This window comes from Homarus americanus, unplaced genomic scaffold (assembly GCF_018991925.1).
Source record: "Homarus americanus isolate GMGI-L3 unplaced genomic scaffold, GMGI_Hamer_2.0 scaffold33468, whole genome shotgun sequence".
Lineage (NCBI taxonomy): Eukaryota > Metazoa > Arthropoda > Malacostraca > Decapoda > Nephropidae > Homarus > Homarus americanus.
This window is the reverse complement of record NW_024714177.1, coordinates 1,922,475-1,940,541: the sequence shown is the minus strand read 5'-3', so window position 1 is coordinate 1,940,541 and position 18,067 is coordinate 1,922,475. Positions and strand designations below refer to the sequence as shown.

Below are 18,067 nucleotides of genomic sequence, written 5' to 3'. Positions count from 1 at the left end.
CTAAAAATATACCTTCTACTGTACTGCACTGTACTATACAGTATTATAGTAAAGTATCTCTCCTACAGATTACATATGATACATAAAGGAACTTATTTTTTCTTGTCCAATTCCACAAAAAAATTTACCTATAATTGCACCATTTCCTGAGGCTCGTCATGACAATCGGGAACTTTGTGATGGAAAGGTATGGTACCAGTATGCCTCTAGTCACTATTGGGATGGAACTCTTTCTTGCCTACAGTATTCAATTTGACTTGATTTTATGTCCTAAGGCTCTTTGGCACAGTTTCAATGATAAATTTGACCAACACTGGTGCAGGTAGAGTTGAATTCTATAGCCAACACATGCCTATAGTTACAGTACATAATAGAGAAATGTCCGACCAGCGACCACCTGACTGGCTAGTGCCAATGAGGATAAAGTAAAGTACAATAAATCCTTGCTTAATGTTGTCCCAAACAACTTTGTTTCATTATAACGTTCCTACTCATTAGATACCCATGGTTACGACAACATTGTTTTACAACCTGCCAGATTCATTATAATGTCTTCACCCAGCACGGGCTGCTTTGTATGGTATGCAGAATATGGCCTCTCGCCACACTACGCTTTCTCTCATGGACTAGGAAGAGGAACATCCTGGTGTCCCCAAGCATCTTCTTCCCAGTCTTTCATGAGCTTCCGCAATGTATGGACATGTTTTAAGTGTTTGAGCTGCAAACACAGTACTGTAACCCATCGAAATGGCTTCCAAGCCCCCATCAAGTGGTAGTAATACTTGTGTTGTGAAGAAGAAACGCAAGACTATTAGCCTTGCTACAAAAATGGATGTTTTAAACCGTTTTAATAAAGGTGAACGTGCTGTGGACATTGGAGTAGTGTTGGGCCTAACCCCCACAACAGTGTGTAGTATCCAGACCAACACAGACAAGATTAAGGCCCATCGGTGAGTACTGTACAGTACAAAATAATTGTTTTATCTTATTAATTAAACATTAATTTAGTTTCTAATGTATTTATCTTTTTGGATGTATAATATACACAGTACAGTATTTCCTATAAAAATTCCATTGAATTTATATACTGTATTTGTAATGTATTTTATGGTGCGAAAGGAGGCTGGGAACATAACTATAGTGTATTTTGTGTATTCCTTATGGGAAAAATTTATTCTGTTAACATTGTGGTTTACAAGAACATAACCACAACATAAAGCGAGGACTGGCTGTACACCCAAAGTAACAAAAAATAAAATACCCAAAAATCCGCTTAAAAACTACAGGAGCAAGCACATTGTACCCTCATTAATTAAAAATTCATGTTACTTTGGCAGGTACTGGTGCTGTGAATCAGCTAACATTGCCTCATACATAATGTGTGTCTTTTTTGACTCGGAAAGCATCCACAACTGTTTGAGTCTCTCGGACAAAGGTCACATTCAATTTTTTTTTTTTACAATAGGGTAGGAGAAATGATGTGATGAGTAAAATGAAGTGAAAAACTGGCCGAGTACATAATTCTCAGGTGGATGATAGAGGAGAGAATGGAAGACCAAGAGAGATCTGAAAGTACATCACAGAAGCAGAGGTGTATCAGTATAGTGGTTAAGTGGTTAATGGGGATGAGAGTAAATGGATAACAAAATGAAGAGCAGGTCTGTTTTCTCTTAATTCCAGCCACTCTTCAATACAGTCCGTTGTTGCTGGGAGTAACTATAGGTTAGAAAAATGCAAATTACCATTACAGCATTTTTTTTATTTTTAAATGGTATAAACATTACAGGGGTCATAGTTGTACCAAACTTGCCTATGTACCAAATACTAAAATCAACAATATGCTGATAAGAATTATTATATTCAAATTGTGGATCATAAGTAGCTACAGTGAGATAGAAACCAGAAGCAAATTAGAGAAAAAAGGATTGTGAGAGTATGAGAAATAGGAAAGGCATAATGAGCAGCTATGAAACAAATAGGTACTTCTGTGAAGTTGTAGGTACAGTATGGAAAAAAGTTCATTTGTTTCATGGGTACCCATACAGTACTTTGAATTAAAGAAATGTGTACTTACATAAGTAAATTTAATGTTTCAGTAACTAGAGAGTAATTTTTCATACAAAGAAGGATGTTCAATTATGTATATATTAAGTATATACTGTACAGTATAGCACTTGATAAAAATTTTCTAATTTACTTATGAGGTCTTGATCCGCTTTAACACCCAAAAGTCTCATATGGTAAATACTATAACTTATCATTACTTGTTCTATTTTGTATCTCATTTCTGTAAATGTAATATAATACTTTTAAGTAACTGGTACGTCATATTCTCACAGACATTACTTGGTCATTAATCTCAATGTCATGTACTATGCACTGGAGGTAGTAAAGGTGTTTGAACGTTTCATGCGACATCCCGAAAATAACGTAAGATGCTGCATTTTTTCCTTCGAAGCATTACCCATTATGAGATACAGAGTATATTTCTAATTCTCAAACCATAACTTGTCCTTTCTTTACATACGTCAGACATTTAGGATTCCTCACTCAGTCAAAAGTTTATATTGTACTTTTTTATCTCAAGTTCTTCTGCCATAATTCATTATGATTGAATAACAGGAAAAAGTCTGAAGGTTAACCTTATGCACTGAACTTGCAAGATGCTGAAGCCATGATAAAGTGTAAACTTTTTAACGTCTCGGACTATAAAGGCTAAAAATTTCTATAGCACAACAGTGAACAAAGTTCACCCCATGGTGAGACCGAGTCTTTGAACTAACCCTGACTGTCATCTGGAGCGAGTGTACTGTTCTATCTCATTTAGGGTTTAGGAGGACCACGGAAAGGGTGAACTTTTGTTCAAGATAGTACATGATGAACCACTCCAATCAATGCCCAAACTGGGATTAATAAAAATATTTTAAACATTAAGATATGTTTCACCAAGCAATAAATGGAAATAACAAGTTGATGAGGTAAATGCAGAAGATGTCACCTTTACCATATATAACATTCTTTTAGGTATGAAGTAAATCTGGATGAAAAACAGAGTACCTATTTATTGGTTAAGGTATTTTGAGTGTTGTTGCTAATTAAAAAATCTAAATCCGAAATTACTACAAAACTGTAACTAATGACCCAAGGAAGATTCTAAAATTGCAAGTGATGGAAATGGAATGGAAAAGTTATGTGTAATGAAAATATTAATATACTGAACCCTAAACGAAAAACCAATGACCGATTTAATATCTACTCAAGCAGTTTCCAAATGTACTTTTCCCCCACTAAGATCTTACTCTTCTTGCTTATTTTTCCCCTTTTTCTTTTTCTTATTTGCCTCTTCATCAATTGGTGCTGGAAATTTGAAGGGGATGAACTCCTTGTAATCTGCAAAGGATTAAGACTGAATATTAATAACTAAAATACACATAAAAAAATTTAATAATCTTAACAGGCTTTGGTTATTTCTTAATTTGAATCCCTTTTCTCATATCAACAGAATCCTGGAATAATTGACTGTATTGGTGCTGCATTTGTTTTGGTCCCCAAATCAGCTGGAACTGTCATCTCTGTTTACCCAAGTACAGTACCCAACTTTTGTTTGTTCATTTTCCTGTTGGTATACCTTAACTGTGCCTATTTTTTAACATTATTTCTCAAATATCATCATTGTGCCTTTTAAAAGTTCATCAAGTGGTTCAAAAAGGACACAGCCTGCAAAATGCAAATACCTGTCACTTAACACAGCAAAACTAGTACATGAACTTGACAAGGGAGTCTCTATAAAGGAGCTTAGCACTATTTTACACTAGGTGCATATATTGTATTATTCATTTCATAAATGTATTTCTTCATTGTACTCTATACAGTATTTAAATAAGTACAGTACAGTATCATCTTTTACAACAAATATTGAGTTGAAAAATCTGGTAATCATATCAATATAAGATATGCTTTTGCTATTATTATGAGAGTATCCATTTGGAAAACCAGCAAGGGTTAAGTCCCAAGCATCTGACATTACTGAAATTCTCGCACAACAGTGATGTAGGTCTTGGTCTTTAGTGCTTAGGTTTGTCTGTCTCTCCACACACAGTTGTTGCTGGTTAGCTGTGTACCTTATATATATCGTTAAAGACATCTTTAGATTCAACATGATTTTGCTTGGGTAATTTTATATTATTGACCAGCTAAAAACCTAGCAGTGATTAGTGTAAACAGAAGTTTTGGGTTGTAGGTATGTACAATATATGAGCATCATGCCATAATTGAGGCAAAAATTGAGAAACTGGCTAAATATATAAAGCCTCTAGCATGCCAAATTATTAAGAATTTATGTGCAGTATATGTGTAAGTGAGCATATAAAGTAAGTGGCTTTTGTATTACATCCCATTTCATATGATAAAAATAATAATCAGAAATTAGTCCTACCATTGGGCATGTATTGCCTGATAGCTTCTGGCACAGTGATGCCGTCCTCTGTCTGGTAGTTCTCCAACAATGCACAAATTACTCGGGTAGTGGCACACATGGTAGCATTAAGCATATGCACATACTCAACCTAAGGAACAAATACATAATAAGAAGGATTTTCTTAGCAGCATTCAAAGTACCTACACCAACAACTTAAAATTATGATAATGTCTAACCCTTTCTCTATGGGGATGCCACTTTTAATATTTTATTTGGCTAATGCCAGACAATTTTATTCTACTCAGAGGAGTGCCCGTACACAAGGGGCTATTATTAGTAAAATATTCTTTTATATCCCTGAAAAAACTATTACTTTTACTTCACACATTAGGTAAATGTATAAAATATTCACACAAATAATAAACTGGCAAAAATTTTGAAAAAAGCATTAACAACCCTTCACAAACATACACATGCAAGCTCCCAAACACCTCACCTCACCTCACCTTCTCACCCAATCTCTCCAGTGCATTGCATTAACCAGTGAAGACGTAAAGCCAATCAATTATATGAGGCTTGAGCAAAGTGTACAAATATTTCTTAAAGCCTCAGGTGTGATACTGATCATCTCCCAAGAGCACCATGCATATAGGTAACAGACACAAGCTTCTCTAAATACATGCATACATTTTCTACATTAACACTAACTTGTATAGACCAGTACATTATACAATAATTATTAATCATTAATGATGAATAACAGTAAATATTGCAAATATATAATGTTCAAAATGGCAGACTTACAGCTGTGTTCATCTTCTTAGTTGCTCCATAGCGAACTTTGAGCCTCCTGGACTGATAGTCAAGACAGTTCGAACATGAGACCAGTTCCCGGTACGCTCCTGAGGAATTTGTCAGATGAATGAAGTCGAATCAAATGAAATTTCGTATGACAGTTGTATACTGTACTCTCTAAAACAATGAAACCAAAAGAATTTCTATTTACATGCATGAATCAGAGAATACAGTGTACATGTAGACTGCATTAAGTAGTGCTTGTTCTAACACCTGCATAATAATGTGAAACTCGTGTGTTATAGAGTACTGGTACAGTATGTCAAGACTGGAAGCAGTACAGATGGATAGTTTGAAAATCATTACAGGATATTTGAAAAACAATAGAGTAAGGAATGAATATGTATTATTTGCCTAGGCAAGCAAAGTTTACTAATATACAGTACATCAACTGGGACCCTTACACCTTATCAATTACTTACAAAGAACATTTATAAACATTACAGATTGCCTTTTTCTGTGAGCACATTAAGTTTCACCCCCCCCATTTTTAATTGAATTCCACCTGAACTATAAACTCACCTGAACCAGGGAAGTAAGCTTCAAGATCAAGTTTCTTAGCTGCAGCATTGTTGAGTTCTCCTGACACTATATTGACCAGACGATACGGTAAACCCAACATTTTACACAATTCCTCTGCATTTGTGATCATTTCATCCATCATAGTCCAAGAGGCACCATCATGAGGGGACGTCAGGCAAAACTGCTCCACCTAAAACATTATACCAGCGATAAGGTCAAAGTATGGCTATGGGGATGTACTGGTGTGTAGGAATCAAAGGAGGGGAGGCAGAAGATGAAATAAATGTAACTACTAAATAAATAAAATTATTAACGGTAATTGCTAAATATCATAGATCTCAAATACTGTATAAAAATTTTCTCGCCTTCTGGAACTGGTGTACACGGAAGATACCTCTGGTGTCACGTCCATGTGATCCAACTTCTTGGCGGAAGCAATACGACAATCCAGCGTATCTTAAATACCAAAGAGACAGAATAATTGAAGATTGACTACAACTGACCATTACACCAACACAATAAAGTATTTTACAACACTGTACAGTATACTGTAATTTTGCAAAATATGACGACAGATGTATGGAAGTTTTTAAAATTAAATTTCCTGATTTTAATGCATCCACAGCCGTTAGACTGAGTTTTAAAAAGATTGATTGATGAAAATACAACATATAGGTTTATTTAATCATAACAAATGTATTAACTGGCCCAAATATGTCTTGTGGAGGTTCCTGCCAATATCACCATGCCCCCAAAATCTAGTGCCACACCACCCTCAGCATGCCTTGAATGGTGGCCTGTAATGTGTTGTAAGGCCAGTTGGACACCTCTCTGAGTTTTTAAATCATTCTAGCTGGAGACAGAATGAATGGGTGTATGTTCTGGAATGTCCAGGTGTGGTAGATTCGACAATAATCTACTGCAGATAGACTGGTGAGTGGGTGAAGTATTTAAGTGTGGATTCTTAATTTCACTCAGGATTTGTGACACAGCTGTAGTGTGCCTAGGCTCTGACGAATGAAAACAAACCATCCATGAATTATGATTTTATCAGTAACAAACCGCTAAGAGTTGCAGAAATACAAACAAACATCAAACTTAATTTAGATACAGTGATTCATTAGCAGGAGCCATGCAGTAGGTGAAGCAACATGGTGCAATTACTGCTGTGGATACTAACTCACCTTTGTTTTTTGGAAAATTAAATATCTTTTCCATCCCGCAAGTTTAAACAAATCTCAATACTTGTAGCAACATTAATCCTATACATTGATGTATAATTCTGAAAGAAAGCCACCAATCAACTTAAAAGTTAACAAACAACTAAATAACTGATTACTATATCATTGGCCTAAACATAATAATCCTCTACTAAAGCACTTAATGAATAAGGTAATAGAGATAAAATAAAAATAATTAATGCACTCACCTTATGGGCAGCTGGTCAGTTGGTATCCACTCATCACGGTGGAAGGCAGCAATGGGCTGCTCTGATGTTGCAATCAGATACTTCTCATCTACTTGGTCTGAGCCTGGTACATCACCTTTACCCAGTACCTGTTCATTATGGAAGTTAACAATAAATTGCAAATTACTTAGGAATATGGACAACCAACAAGATACTGTAATCACATTAAAATCTAATAGGATTCCTTTAAAACAGAAAGAGAGAGAGAGAGAAGTGGGTGTGTGCATACTGTATGTTATAGTTATTCTTAAAATACTGATATGGGAGAGAGCAATAGCAATGTTGTTGAGGATGAAGGACTGAAAAATAAAAGGCCTTTAAGAATAAAATGACATACAGTACATACAATACTCAACCAGCCTATATATCCTCCAAGACAGACATAATGACTCCCCAGCAGTTCTCACACAACATTAACCATCACCTTTACCGATAGACAACACAACCACTACACAGTCTGAATCACCAAAGAAAATATACAGTAAACCCTCGATACCTTGGCATTTGATAACTCAGAATTTCATATAACTTGGCATGGATATGGTCTCGGAATGTATTATTATAACTCAGGAAATGCAGAGATATGTAAAATTATATGGGCAAATCTTGAGATATCTGGCTGCCTGCATCACCAACCATACCTCTGTGTCACCTACCATGCCTCTGTGTCACCTACTATGCCTCTGTATCACCTACTATGATGCTTCACTCTTCACCTGTAGTGCTGGTAAGTGTTACTTTTTTACATTTAGTAAATACATGTACACATATATGGGTCAATAATTTTTTATTGTTTTATTTTTGTAGAAGGGAGAAGTGCTTCGATAAGTCGAAATTTGGGATAACTCGGCAAGGCCCGGGTTATCGAAGGTTTACTGTATGCGTATAATAAATACCCTTTACTACAAATGTGATATTATCCACAGGGTTATCTGCAGTTACCCCTAAACCTAAAATGAAACAATTTGTCACCAAAGGAACACTGGAACTTGAGTTATGGATCAGATTTAAAATGTTAACATATGAACAAACAGAGGCATACAATTATACCCTTCACATTATGTAGGTGTATAAAAAGTGTCACCCATACAATCTGTTGAATCAGTCAATGAAGAATAAATTTCATTATCTTACTTTGTAGAGTTCTTCATCAAACTGAGAGAGCTGCGCCACTTCCTGCATAACCTCCTTACGCATGAAGAATGGAGTAACGATGGGATTGTAGCCCTTCTTGTTCAAGACACTTAGGGCTAACTCAACAATAGCACGTTCCAAGTACACTGCTGGACCCATCAAGTAGTATCCACGACCCCCTAGTAGGATAAATTAATGGATATTATTCTTCTTCACAGACTACACCCAATAAATTATTTCCAACACACAATACCAGGTAAGGCATGCTCTGTGTTGCTCTTGATCCTTGCCATCATCACTAATAACTAGAAAAGGCTTGAAAGATTGTAAAAAAAAAACACTTTGCACACTATTCACTTTCATTGTATAAAAAATCAATAGCATAACAAAATATTCACCATATGGATAGATAGCAAAGACAGGATGATGAATTACAGAAAAACCTTGCAATTTCAGACATTATTTTGGATTCATTCTAACACTTCAAGGACAATGAATAAATCCAATGCAGGTACACCCAAACCTCTATTGTTCGACAGCTTTGGAGGTCTACTACCCTTGTTAAATTACCCAAAGGATCAGAATTATCCAAAGTGTCCAAATTTACCAACTAAATTTAGGCACTTTGCTGAGGTTTTTTTTCTTCAGAAACTATTAAGTATTAAAATGCTAACCCAACTGGCTCAAGCCTGTCCAGTATTTACATTGTCTCTAATAGATAGGCTCTTAAATAAAAAATTTGCTATGTGTTCCACTCTAAATTCTGCTACCTGCCCCATAACTATATTTAACCACTACAGTATTTCATGACATTCAAACAATGTTCATAAAATAAAATGAAATTTCAAAAATTTTGGATATATGAAGATGGTGCACAGGAATCTAATTTCTGTATACAGTATAATTATTTAACAGGGTATTGGCTGGTTACCATACTCATGCATGGGGGAGAGGCACAAGACAAGTAACATTGCATTAATCAAAAGCAATATGTTCTCACAGGAACCCCTGTCCAAAATTTGAAATTTATTCGTTTTGAAGCAACCTTATCCCAAATTTGTCTGATATTACAAGGGTTTAATGTATTTTTACAAAAGGGAAGGTGAAATTTTTAGGAAGTTCAATCAGCAATGGAGTTAACATGCATTAACCATAAACCTATTCTGAATATAAAACTGAATTTCTTCAGGTTTCAACAGCATTGACATAATGTACCTGTACCTGTTTTGTAGTGTTTTAGAGGAATTTAATTTCACCAAGGTTTAAGTTTCTTATTTCAAGTTTAATTTCACCATGATTACCAGTTTTGGTGAAGACAAACATCACTCATTATCATACTATATATCAACACATTACACTCAAAAACAAACTTGTCCAAACCTGATGTGACAGATCCACGCTTCGAGTCTGATCCTCCAATCATGGAAATCAGATCTACGTGAGAATATTTTTTTTTACTTTCTTCTCCAAATGTCCTCACAACTGCATTATTGTCCTAAAATCAAAGGAAATATAATTACATTCAATATACAATAAATTTGATTAATTTTATGCCACTGGTAGACAAAATATTTTAAATTACTATTTTGTAGCGTAATATTACAAAGCTGTTGTTTAATCTGGAGTCCATGGATAACTATGATCATCCATACTCAGGACTTAGCGAGTAGAGTTGTAAAGATAATTCTTGAAACGAGATACAGTATAACTTATATCCACTAATTTACGGAATCAGCAATTTATGTCATCTAATAATATGAAGACTATCGCTGTTTAAGGGTAGTTAAATAAATTCTAGCATTTTCTCTCTAAATACTCACCAAGTGCTGTAATTACAATCGCCCTGTGAGTGATAGACAATGCAGTTACCTACTCTACCATGCATTGCCAGTCAGGACATAAGCACCCAGATACACAAAGCCCAATTTTTCCAAATTTATATTAAGGTTTTCACAAAAAAACAAAATGCAACAGTAATATGCTACTTTCTTAATCTTTATTTATGATTTATGCTAATTTACTTAGAACTGAAGAATTGAAAGAAAAAGAAATATAAAGAAGTGGAGGGTCAAGTCAGTTGGCAGGCATGCGAAGCTACGACCATGTCGAAGGCAAAACAATCTTTGACTCTAAGCACTTTATGTCCTCATTTAGCACTACTGCATTCAGTACAGTAATATTACTTTTGTGTTTGTTTTGAAAATCATTAAGAGCAGCACACCTCATCAGAATCCACAAAGATTTCCGAGTGAGGAAAGAGAGCTGTGGACAACAAGAGTGCACAGGTAATACTGAACTGCACCCAGAAAACAAATGATAACATGTTGTTTAGACTCCCTGGCTAGCCAAGCCTCAATCACCCTAATTGCACCAGCCCAGCTGGCCAGTCAGACAAAAGATACCTAACCCAAGTCCAAGAATGATAATGCAAGCTGGTTCACTCAGAATTTTACTCATTAAATCAAATAGAAGACAAATCAATGAATTTTCATACAATACAACACAACACTTAGCCAAATTCTCGTTCAACAGGACCTTACTGTATCTAAATCAAAACCTTCTATAGTAATCCAAATGAAAACTAACCTCATCTTGGCTGACAGGAACATCCTCATATACAATATTTCCAATCTCCTTCAAGACAGCATCCCTCTCACTCTCCGTCTTTACTAAGTCTTCATTGTTCTGGTTCATAGCCTCGTCTACAAGCTTTTTCACCTAATAACAAGACAGATTTCATTATATGAAACACAACAGTATGATAAAATATATGAATCCAAAGCATAATACTTTCATATCAGTATTTAGATTCTCTTAATCTAAAACATCTGAGAACTAATATTTTATCCAATAATCTTAATGCAGTACACAATGCTTTGTTAAATGGACTAACTGTACTGTACTAAATTAACTAAATTAGAAATACAGTAGTGACTTACCTCCTTCAGCTGTGAGACTGTGAGTGGCCGGAGTAGGTCCATTGTAAGTTCTGTTAACTTTTCTTTTATTTCATCAGGAATTTTTGTGTCAGTGCCCTCTGCTTCCTTTGCCTAAAAGTTGTAAAAGAAACCATGATCAAGAGTTTTAGTTACAGTAGTATGTATAATACAGTATACATCTAAATGAATGATAAACACTTATTACAAAACATTTAGTTAACATGATAGTCACCCAGTAAGTCTTAAATGATGAGCTCAGGCATTCAATTAAGATTTATTATGAAGCAAAACATACTCAGTATTAATGCATAGTATAGGGTGTCTCATAGGTCATGCATAACAAGAATTTATGTTCCAATCTTTTCTTATTGGCTACAACACTGTTTTGCAGTAGTACTGGACATACATGCAAAAAATAAAATAATTCTTCATATCAAGAGAAGTGTCCATATGCAAATTTACATAAGCATTAGTTACTGGTATATTGGTTACACTGTACATTTTCAAATTAATTTATTGTGGATTAGGACACAGCTGGTGTAGCAAAAGTATTTGTCAAATTAATTGTCTTTAATAACTTGTGCAACAAATAATACACAGAACAGACTGGAGGACGGTAGAAACTTATTGTAAAAGTTTGTAGACACATTGGAGCTTATAAAAAACATTGGTACAGTAAATGGTTTGGCAGGGATCTCCAAGTAAAGTACAGTATGCCAGTCACTAATCTGGTATGAGCACAACAACTGTTAGGTTGACTCAAACTATATTGTGAGTTATGAAAGCAGTGATGAGGCACGCAAGAATGATACTATAAACAGTAGTGAGGAACCTCAGTTTATAGCATTGGTGGTTCCATACAGTGGTATTGCATCCAAAACACAATCTGTATTACAAACTAATCAGTGGTATGTATATACAGTACAGTAACTCTGCCTTCAATGAGATAGAATAAACAAAGAGACAAAAACAAGGATATCGACTTTGAAGCTTTAATATGAAAATAGTGCAACGGGAATGCAAGACTGAATATCTCATGCTAAGAAACAAATGAGATTGATTGATAAGAGAGTCAAACACAGTAGAGTACAGTACTGCAGTGTGAAATTCTAAAATCAAGATTTAAAAAATAAATAACTTCAATGGCTTTGTCGTGCAAATGAAATAAAAATACTACGTACAGTACTGAAAAAAATATAGAAAAACTACAGTAATTTATTGTGTCAGCAAATTTGGTAAATGAGTACTGAAAACTAAGCAATATAGTATGATGAGTGAGAGATCTAATACTGTACAGTACAAGTCAAAGAGCGAAGAAGGTAACTGAAGGGACAAAACACGGTTACTGTGACTACTATGTGTCATACCAAATAATCTATGAACAGGGACAATAAAGAGTTACTGAATATGGATTATAACAAGTTACACTTGCACAAGACAGTAAAAATAGGAAGTGTAATGCAAAATTTCAAATGGTTAGTAACAAACTCCTTTCTTGAAAATGGAAAGAGCAATAAAGCAAAGCAGGAAAGTTAGAATTAAATATGGCAAAGGAAGGACAACACATACTTCAATTTACTGCAGAACATTTGGAAAAAAGAAAAAACAAACCAAATCAAAATTGGAGAGCGACAGATGATGATGCACATTGAATGATGGCAGGTTATACAGTACAGTACGTACCCGGTATGTACAATATGAATGCCATAAGTTTCCTGTAATTCTGATTAAATTCAATATCCTTTTTAACCCAATTACCAAGATTCAAGAATAAAGTATTTGCTCTCACTCTATCCTTTCAAATGTCACTCTTTATTGTGTGGTGTTGATAAAAAAAAATATCCATAAATCTAAAGTTCAGCATTCTGCACATCCAAAATTTTATCTTTAGCACTGCTAAATTGTACTCACTTGGGCCACTCGCTTACCAGTGGAGCCCTGAAGGGAAGTTGTTGAGGCTCTGGCAGGGCCTTAATTTCTCCAGCTGTGTAAGAGGCCATGTGGCTGAACCATCTATACACAGACGGGTGTATTTCGGGGGTTGGGGATACTGAGAGCCGCCCTGCCAACAGAGGATCAATTTGGCATGGCATATGACCATGAACGTAGCTATATTGAGTCAGCTGGCTCTCCAGAGCATCCAGGTCCGGTGCCACACACAATGGTTCAACCTCTTGTTCGCCCTTTCCCCTCGATGCCTGACATGAGACCACAACTGTCCTCAGTCCTAACTACAGTATTGTACTGTACATGGTATTTACTTTGATAGTTGTTAAGCACAGTAATTCCCGCTGAATAAAATATTTGGCTAGGAATACTCTTCTTGGCCCCTTAAATTGTGACAATGGGAAAATCTGGCTTCTACTGTGTGCATGAAAAACACAAGAAAATTCTTTAAAGCATTTTTTCTCCTTCTCAAGAATTTAAGTATGTATATGCATGTACAGTACTGTACTGTATAAGTATGAAGAAGGAAAAAATAAATACCAATACCTGAACCTGTAATTATTTCTTACAATCAAATTGAGGGCAAGATGCAGTAATGGATTTATTTACAGTATTCATATGCTAACTGATATTTAAGATGTTTACATCTACACTGACTTTTCCCCTTATGAAACTTACCATTCCTGTATAATCCCTAATACTGTACTATTGCTATGATGAACTACATGAGTTCTGTAAGGTAGATTTGGTAAAGGGGAAAATCTGTTCAATAGATGGCGCTGGCCATCAGAGTTTAATATCTGGTGTATAGGACTTGGCATTCCTAGTATAGAAGTACAGTATTATGTACAGTATGTGGATCTCTGTGATTGGTCCTAGTAATGAGGTGGGAGACTGGTGGGTTTCATAGTTAGTTGAAGAGTAAAAGCTGTGAGGTCAACATCTTATCCCCTGCCTCCCAAACCATAAGTATCTTTTGTGATTGTATTATTAGTGCTCCAGAGTGATCAAGTAGTACAGTATATTGTTGTGTTTAGGTTTTATTGTTAAGTGAGGATTTACTGAACTACAGCACTCTATTTATTTATTAAAATTTTTGAGTTATGGGGTTTTTATAGATTTTGAATAAAAAATTAAATCATCAGCTATTTTAATTTTGTAATACAGTTCAGTATATCATTTATATTTTAACTTCAATATAATTTTCATTACCTTTAACAGATAACTGAACTTGATGATATCTGGGAACTAGATTGAAGAATAAATTTTGTTGGGTGGGTCAAATAATAGTCTAGTATTGTAACAATATACAGTAGATGGAAAGGGTGTTGTTCATTGTTGTTCATAGGAAGGTAAACAGGTAAAAAATCTTAAAAGTTTACAGCATAAATGTGGGATTGATCTTGAAATCTAATTTTTTAAGAGCCTAGATCAGACATCTCTGGTACAACCAAAAAGTCTACAGTCTGACAGCCAGGCTTCCCAGGACCACTTACATGTCTGATTAGGAATAAATTCTGGAAACTAACATTTTGTAGTAGAAAAGACTAGCAAAAATAATGTCCCTGGAGACACGTAGGCAATGTACCATAACTGCTACATTGCTCACTCCTTGAGCCAGGATATAAAAAATGTTCCACGTTCACTGGATGAAAACATTGTGTTATATTTTGAAGTCATGTAAAAATAAAGTATAACTGGATTGCAAAAACATATACTGTAGATAAGAAGCAAATAGTAGAGTACAAGAACGTATTTTGTTAGAATGAAATACAGTATGATGATCAACTATTAAGAGGTAGTACACATTTGTGACAGTATACTGTACTGTAGTAAATAAGTAATAAAGATACTGTAAAAAGGAGTTAGGTTACCAGTTATTGTTCTCACCTTCTTCTTTTCCCCAACAGTCTTGGAGATGACATTCCCCATTCTGTTGAGGAGGTCGCCTCTGTGACGTGCTGAGGAGATAAATTAATTAACATTTTATAACAATGATATCTATCAATACGTCTTCTCCCACTCGGCACCGATGAGATTTATACAAAAATCTCTTACAAAAAATAACACAATCATTGTACAGTTCAACAATTTCTTTTAAATTAGACTAACTTTTCCTTAACCTAAAAATCAAAGAATCAAATTTTTACTTCAGGCACAGGACAAGAAATGTGATACTTACCCGATAGGTACAGTACAGTAATACGTACTGAACTATACCTTTTATTGGTAACTACAGTACAGTATTTACAAAAGCTGCACTGCTTAACCATCCACTGTATTATGACATTTTTTAATTAATAAAATGTGTTATGTCCTCAGAAAATATATGTTGCAAGTCTAGAAATGTGACACCAAATAAATAATACACACTTGAATGTTTAAATTAATTTATCATTTCACCATTTATCACCTTACTAGCCGTTCAAATGGGTGGTCTGTTCCTTGTAACAAATTTTATTGTCCTGTGTCGGTACAGGAAGAAATTGGAGTACCCAGAGGTAACCTGTGATGTTTGGCAGTGTCACTGCAATGGTGTTTTTTGCATTACTGTTGTATTTTGGGTTATTGTAAGTTTTTTCTAAATGTAAATAGAAAAACAATCTGTCATACACTAATTATGTGATTTTACACGAATGAACCACCGAGCACGACTACAATGAAGTCTGAAAGTCCTGCATAATAAATATCTGTATATACCATGACTTTGACTTTTTCAATTTACATTTAGAAACACTTAAATGTATAAAACATTTCAATGAGGGCACGGAAAACATCGTTGTACATCTGTACTTGTGTGTGTTTGTTGGTTATATATATATATATATATATATATATATATATATATATATATATATATATATATATATATATATATATATATATAATAAAGTAAAACATAATACACAAGTGAGAAAATAGCCAACACCAAACCCTTTCAACATATACTGAAAAAATTAAATGGTAGAGCCAAAACCCAAGCAGCAGCTGTGATAAGAACTCTCCTCTATAATATGAAGCTTCAGCCTCAGTTCCCTGGAGTCTTTCATCGTCTTGTGGTATAATTACAAATTAAAGTAAAGCTTAAGAGTGCGTTCCCCTTTTCCATGCATAATTCACATTAACACCACGATACTGTACGTTACTATATTCTAGTGCTCAAAATTTTGGGAAGAGAAGTAAATATTCTCACGACTAGCTTAAACTATGCAAACCAATAGTATTTCACTTGCCTCACCCACAATTATTTGTAAAAAGCAAAGCCAGGTTTAACTAGACAATATAACTGGGAACATGAGGAAATTATAAGACCAACAAGTATTCTACCTGCTCTCCATTTTGTGTCTAGTTCAATTACTTTGTCCACGGTCGATACATCCTTGTATCGTCTTTTCTGTGATTCTCTGACAATATCAGGGTTGCCCCCTTGATCCACGCGAAATAAAACAATATCCAACATATTCCCCGGTTCACTGTCACTGGCCCAGCTGATGCAGCGCCGCGTACACCCGTAACCAAACAGAGGTGCTAATGTTTAAAGAGTACCACGAAGATAGTCGCTAACTCCCTTTACATTTTCACGAAAAATTAGTAAAAACAACTACACTAATCAAGTTCTTTTGAGATTTTTTTTATTGATTTTTATTGTATTATTTATATCATACTGAAAAATATGACAAATTTAGAGTGTTTAGGGTAAATTTTCGTGGTATTAAAATAACATCAGTTGTCTTGTTCACTTGGAGATACACGCGGCTGACGCAAGACAACACGATGTGAGGAGTTAATGCGATACAGTCCTTGCTGGCGAACACTCTCACCAGCCTCTATAACAACCACCACATACCATCATGTCCAAGGCCTTGGTTATATATATATATATATATATATATATATATATATATATATATATATATATATATATATATATATATATATATATATATATATATATATATATATATATATATATATATATATATGTGTGTATAATACTTTTTTTGCGGAATTGGTAATTGTGCAAAATAACTTGCAAACCGACAACCTACTGTATACTAACAGTGCACACAGTCCAAAGTTAAAAAAATAGGAACAGAACCAATTAACTGTATCAAGCTACACGAGCAATCCTAACCTGCTCCAGTTTTGGTCAAGTCCTGTGGTCTTGAAAGAGCTCACACTCGGTGCCGTCACAACACTCTCTGGTAGATTGTTCCAAGAGTTCACAACCCTCACTCCGAAAAAGTTTGCTCTCACAGTTTCTTGGACTTGCAGCTTCCTTAATCTTGAGCTGTGACCCCTTGTGGGGCGAGCGTCCGCCAGCTCCAAGTAAGGACACTCGACTGAGTAGTGCCCCTTGAGATGCTTAAACACCTCAATTAGGTCGCCCTTTGCCCGTCTAGTATAAGCTAGGCAAGTTCAGGCACTCCAATCTCTCAGGAAGGTTGAGGCACCAGTCTGCTAGCCCTCCTTTGAACATTTTCAACCAAGTGACAGTCCCTATCATATTTCGGGGACTCTTGAAGATCGTTATGAGGGACGGACCGTCTAGATATCTGATGACCTTTTTATAAGACTTAATAATTTATTTGCCTGATTTACCTTCTTCTCGCAATGGCCCGAGAACTTCAGCTCATTATCAACATACACACCTACAGGTAGGTCCTTCTCAAATTGTCTCAAATAGTGCAGCTTCTTCATCCCGTTGGGACATGTGATACGCCTCCTTACCGATGGTACGCCCGAATTTGTTCTCGGTAACGTCTCTGCTCTTAGTAGTAACCC

The 18,067-nt window shown here is 35.2% G+C and overlaps 1 protein-coding gene across 3 annotated transcripts; it reads right to left on the bottom strand.

Annotated features, from left to right (window-relative positions):
* Positions 1–1,738: 1,738 nt before the first annotated feature.
* On the bottom strand, positions 1,739–17,616 carry LOC121876587 (probable serine--tRNA ligase, cytoplasmic). Of its 3 annotated transcripts, none has more exons than XM_042381800.1 (13): positions 17,418–17,616; positions 15,173–15,243; positions 13,264–13,533; positions 11,336–11,446; positions 10,983–11,114; positions 9,777–9,891; positions 8,397–8,575; positions 7,224–7,351; positions 6,160–6,250; positions 5,795–5,984; positions 5,222–5,319; positions 4,436–4,565; positions 1,739–3,390 (listed from the first exon to the last, which is right to left on the bottom strand). In XM_042381800.1, the coding sequence occupies exons 2-13, from the start codon at positions 15,212–15,214 to the stop codon at positions 3,296–3,298; spliced, it is 1,581 nt and encodes a 526-aa protein (XP_042237734.1). In that variant the 5' UTR covers positions 15,215–15,243; positions 17,418–17,616; the 3' UTR covers positions 1,739–3,295. The 3 variants fall into 3 exon arrangements, with proteins under 3 accessions (XP_042237734.1, XP_042237728.1, XP_042237743.1); XM_042381794.1 differs by lacking the exon at positions 17,418–17,616 and adding an exon at positions 16,610–16,827; XM_042381809.1 differs by lacking the exons at positions 13,264–13,533; positions 17,418–17,616 and adding an exon at positions 16,610–16,826.
* Between the last annotated feature and the right edge of the window lie 451 nt (positions 17,617–18,067).

Excerpts from the sequence above, each read along its gene's own strand:
- LOC121876587 (XM_042381794.1), bottom strand. The coding sequence starts at position 16,742 with ATGTTGGATATTGTTTTATTTCGCGTGGATCAAGGGGGCAACCCTGAT. Across the intron at positions 11,115-11,335 it reads CAGTCTCACAGCTGAAGGAG|GTGAAAAAGCTTGTAGACGA; the intron begins GTAAGTCACTAC and ends TCTTGTTATTAG. Across the intron at positions 9,892-10,982 it reads TTCCTGTCAGCCAAGATGAG|GACAATAATGCAGTTGTGAG; the intron begins GTTAGTTTTCAT and ends CTTTGATTTTAG.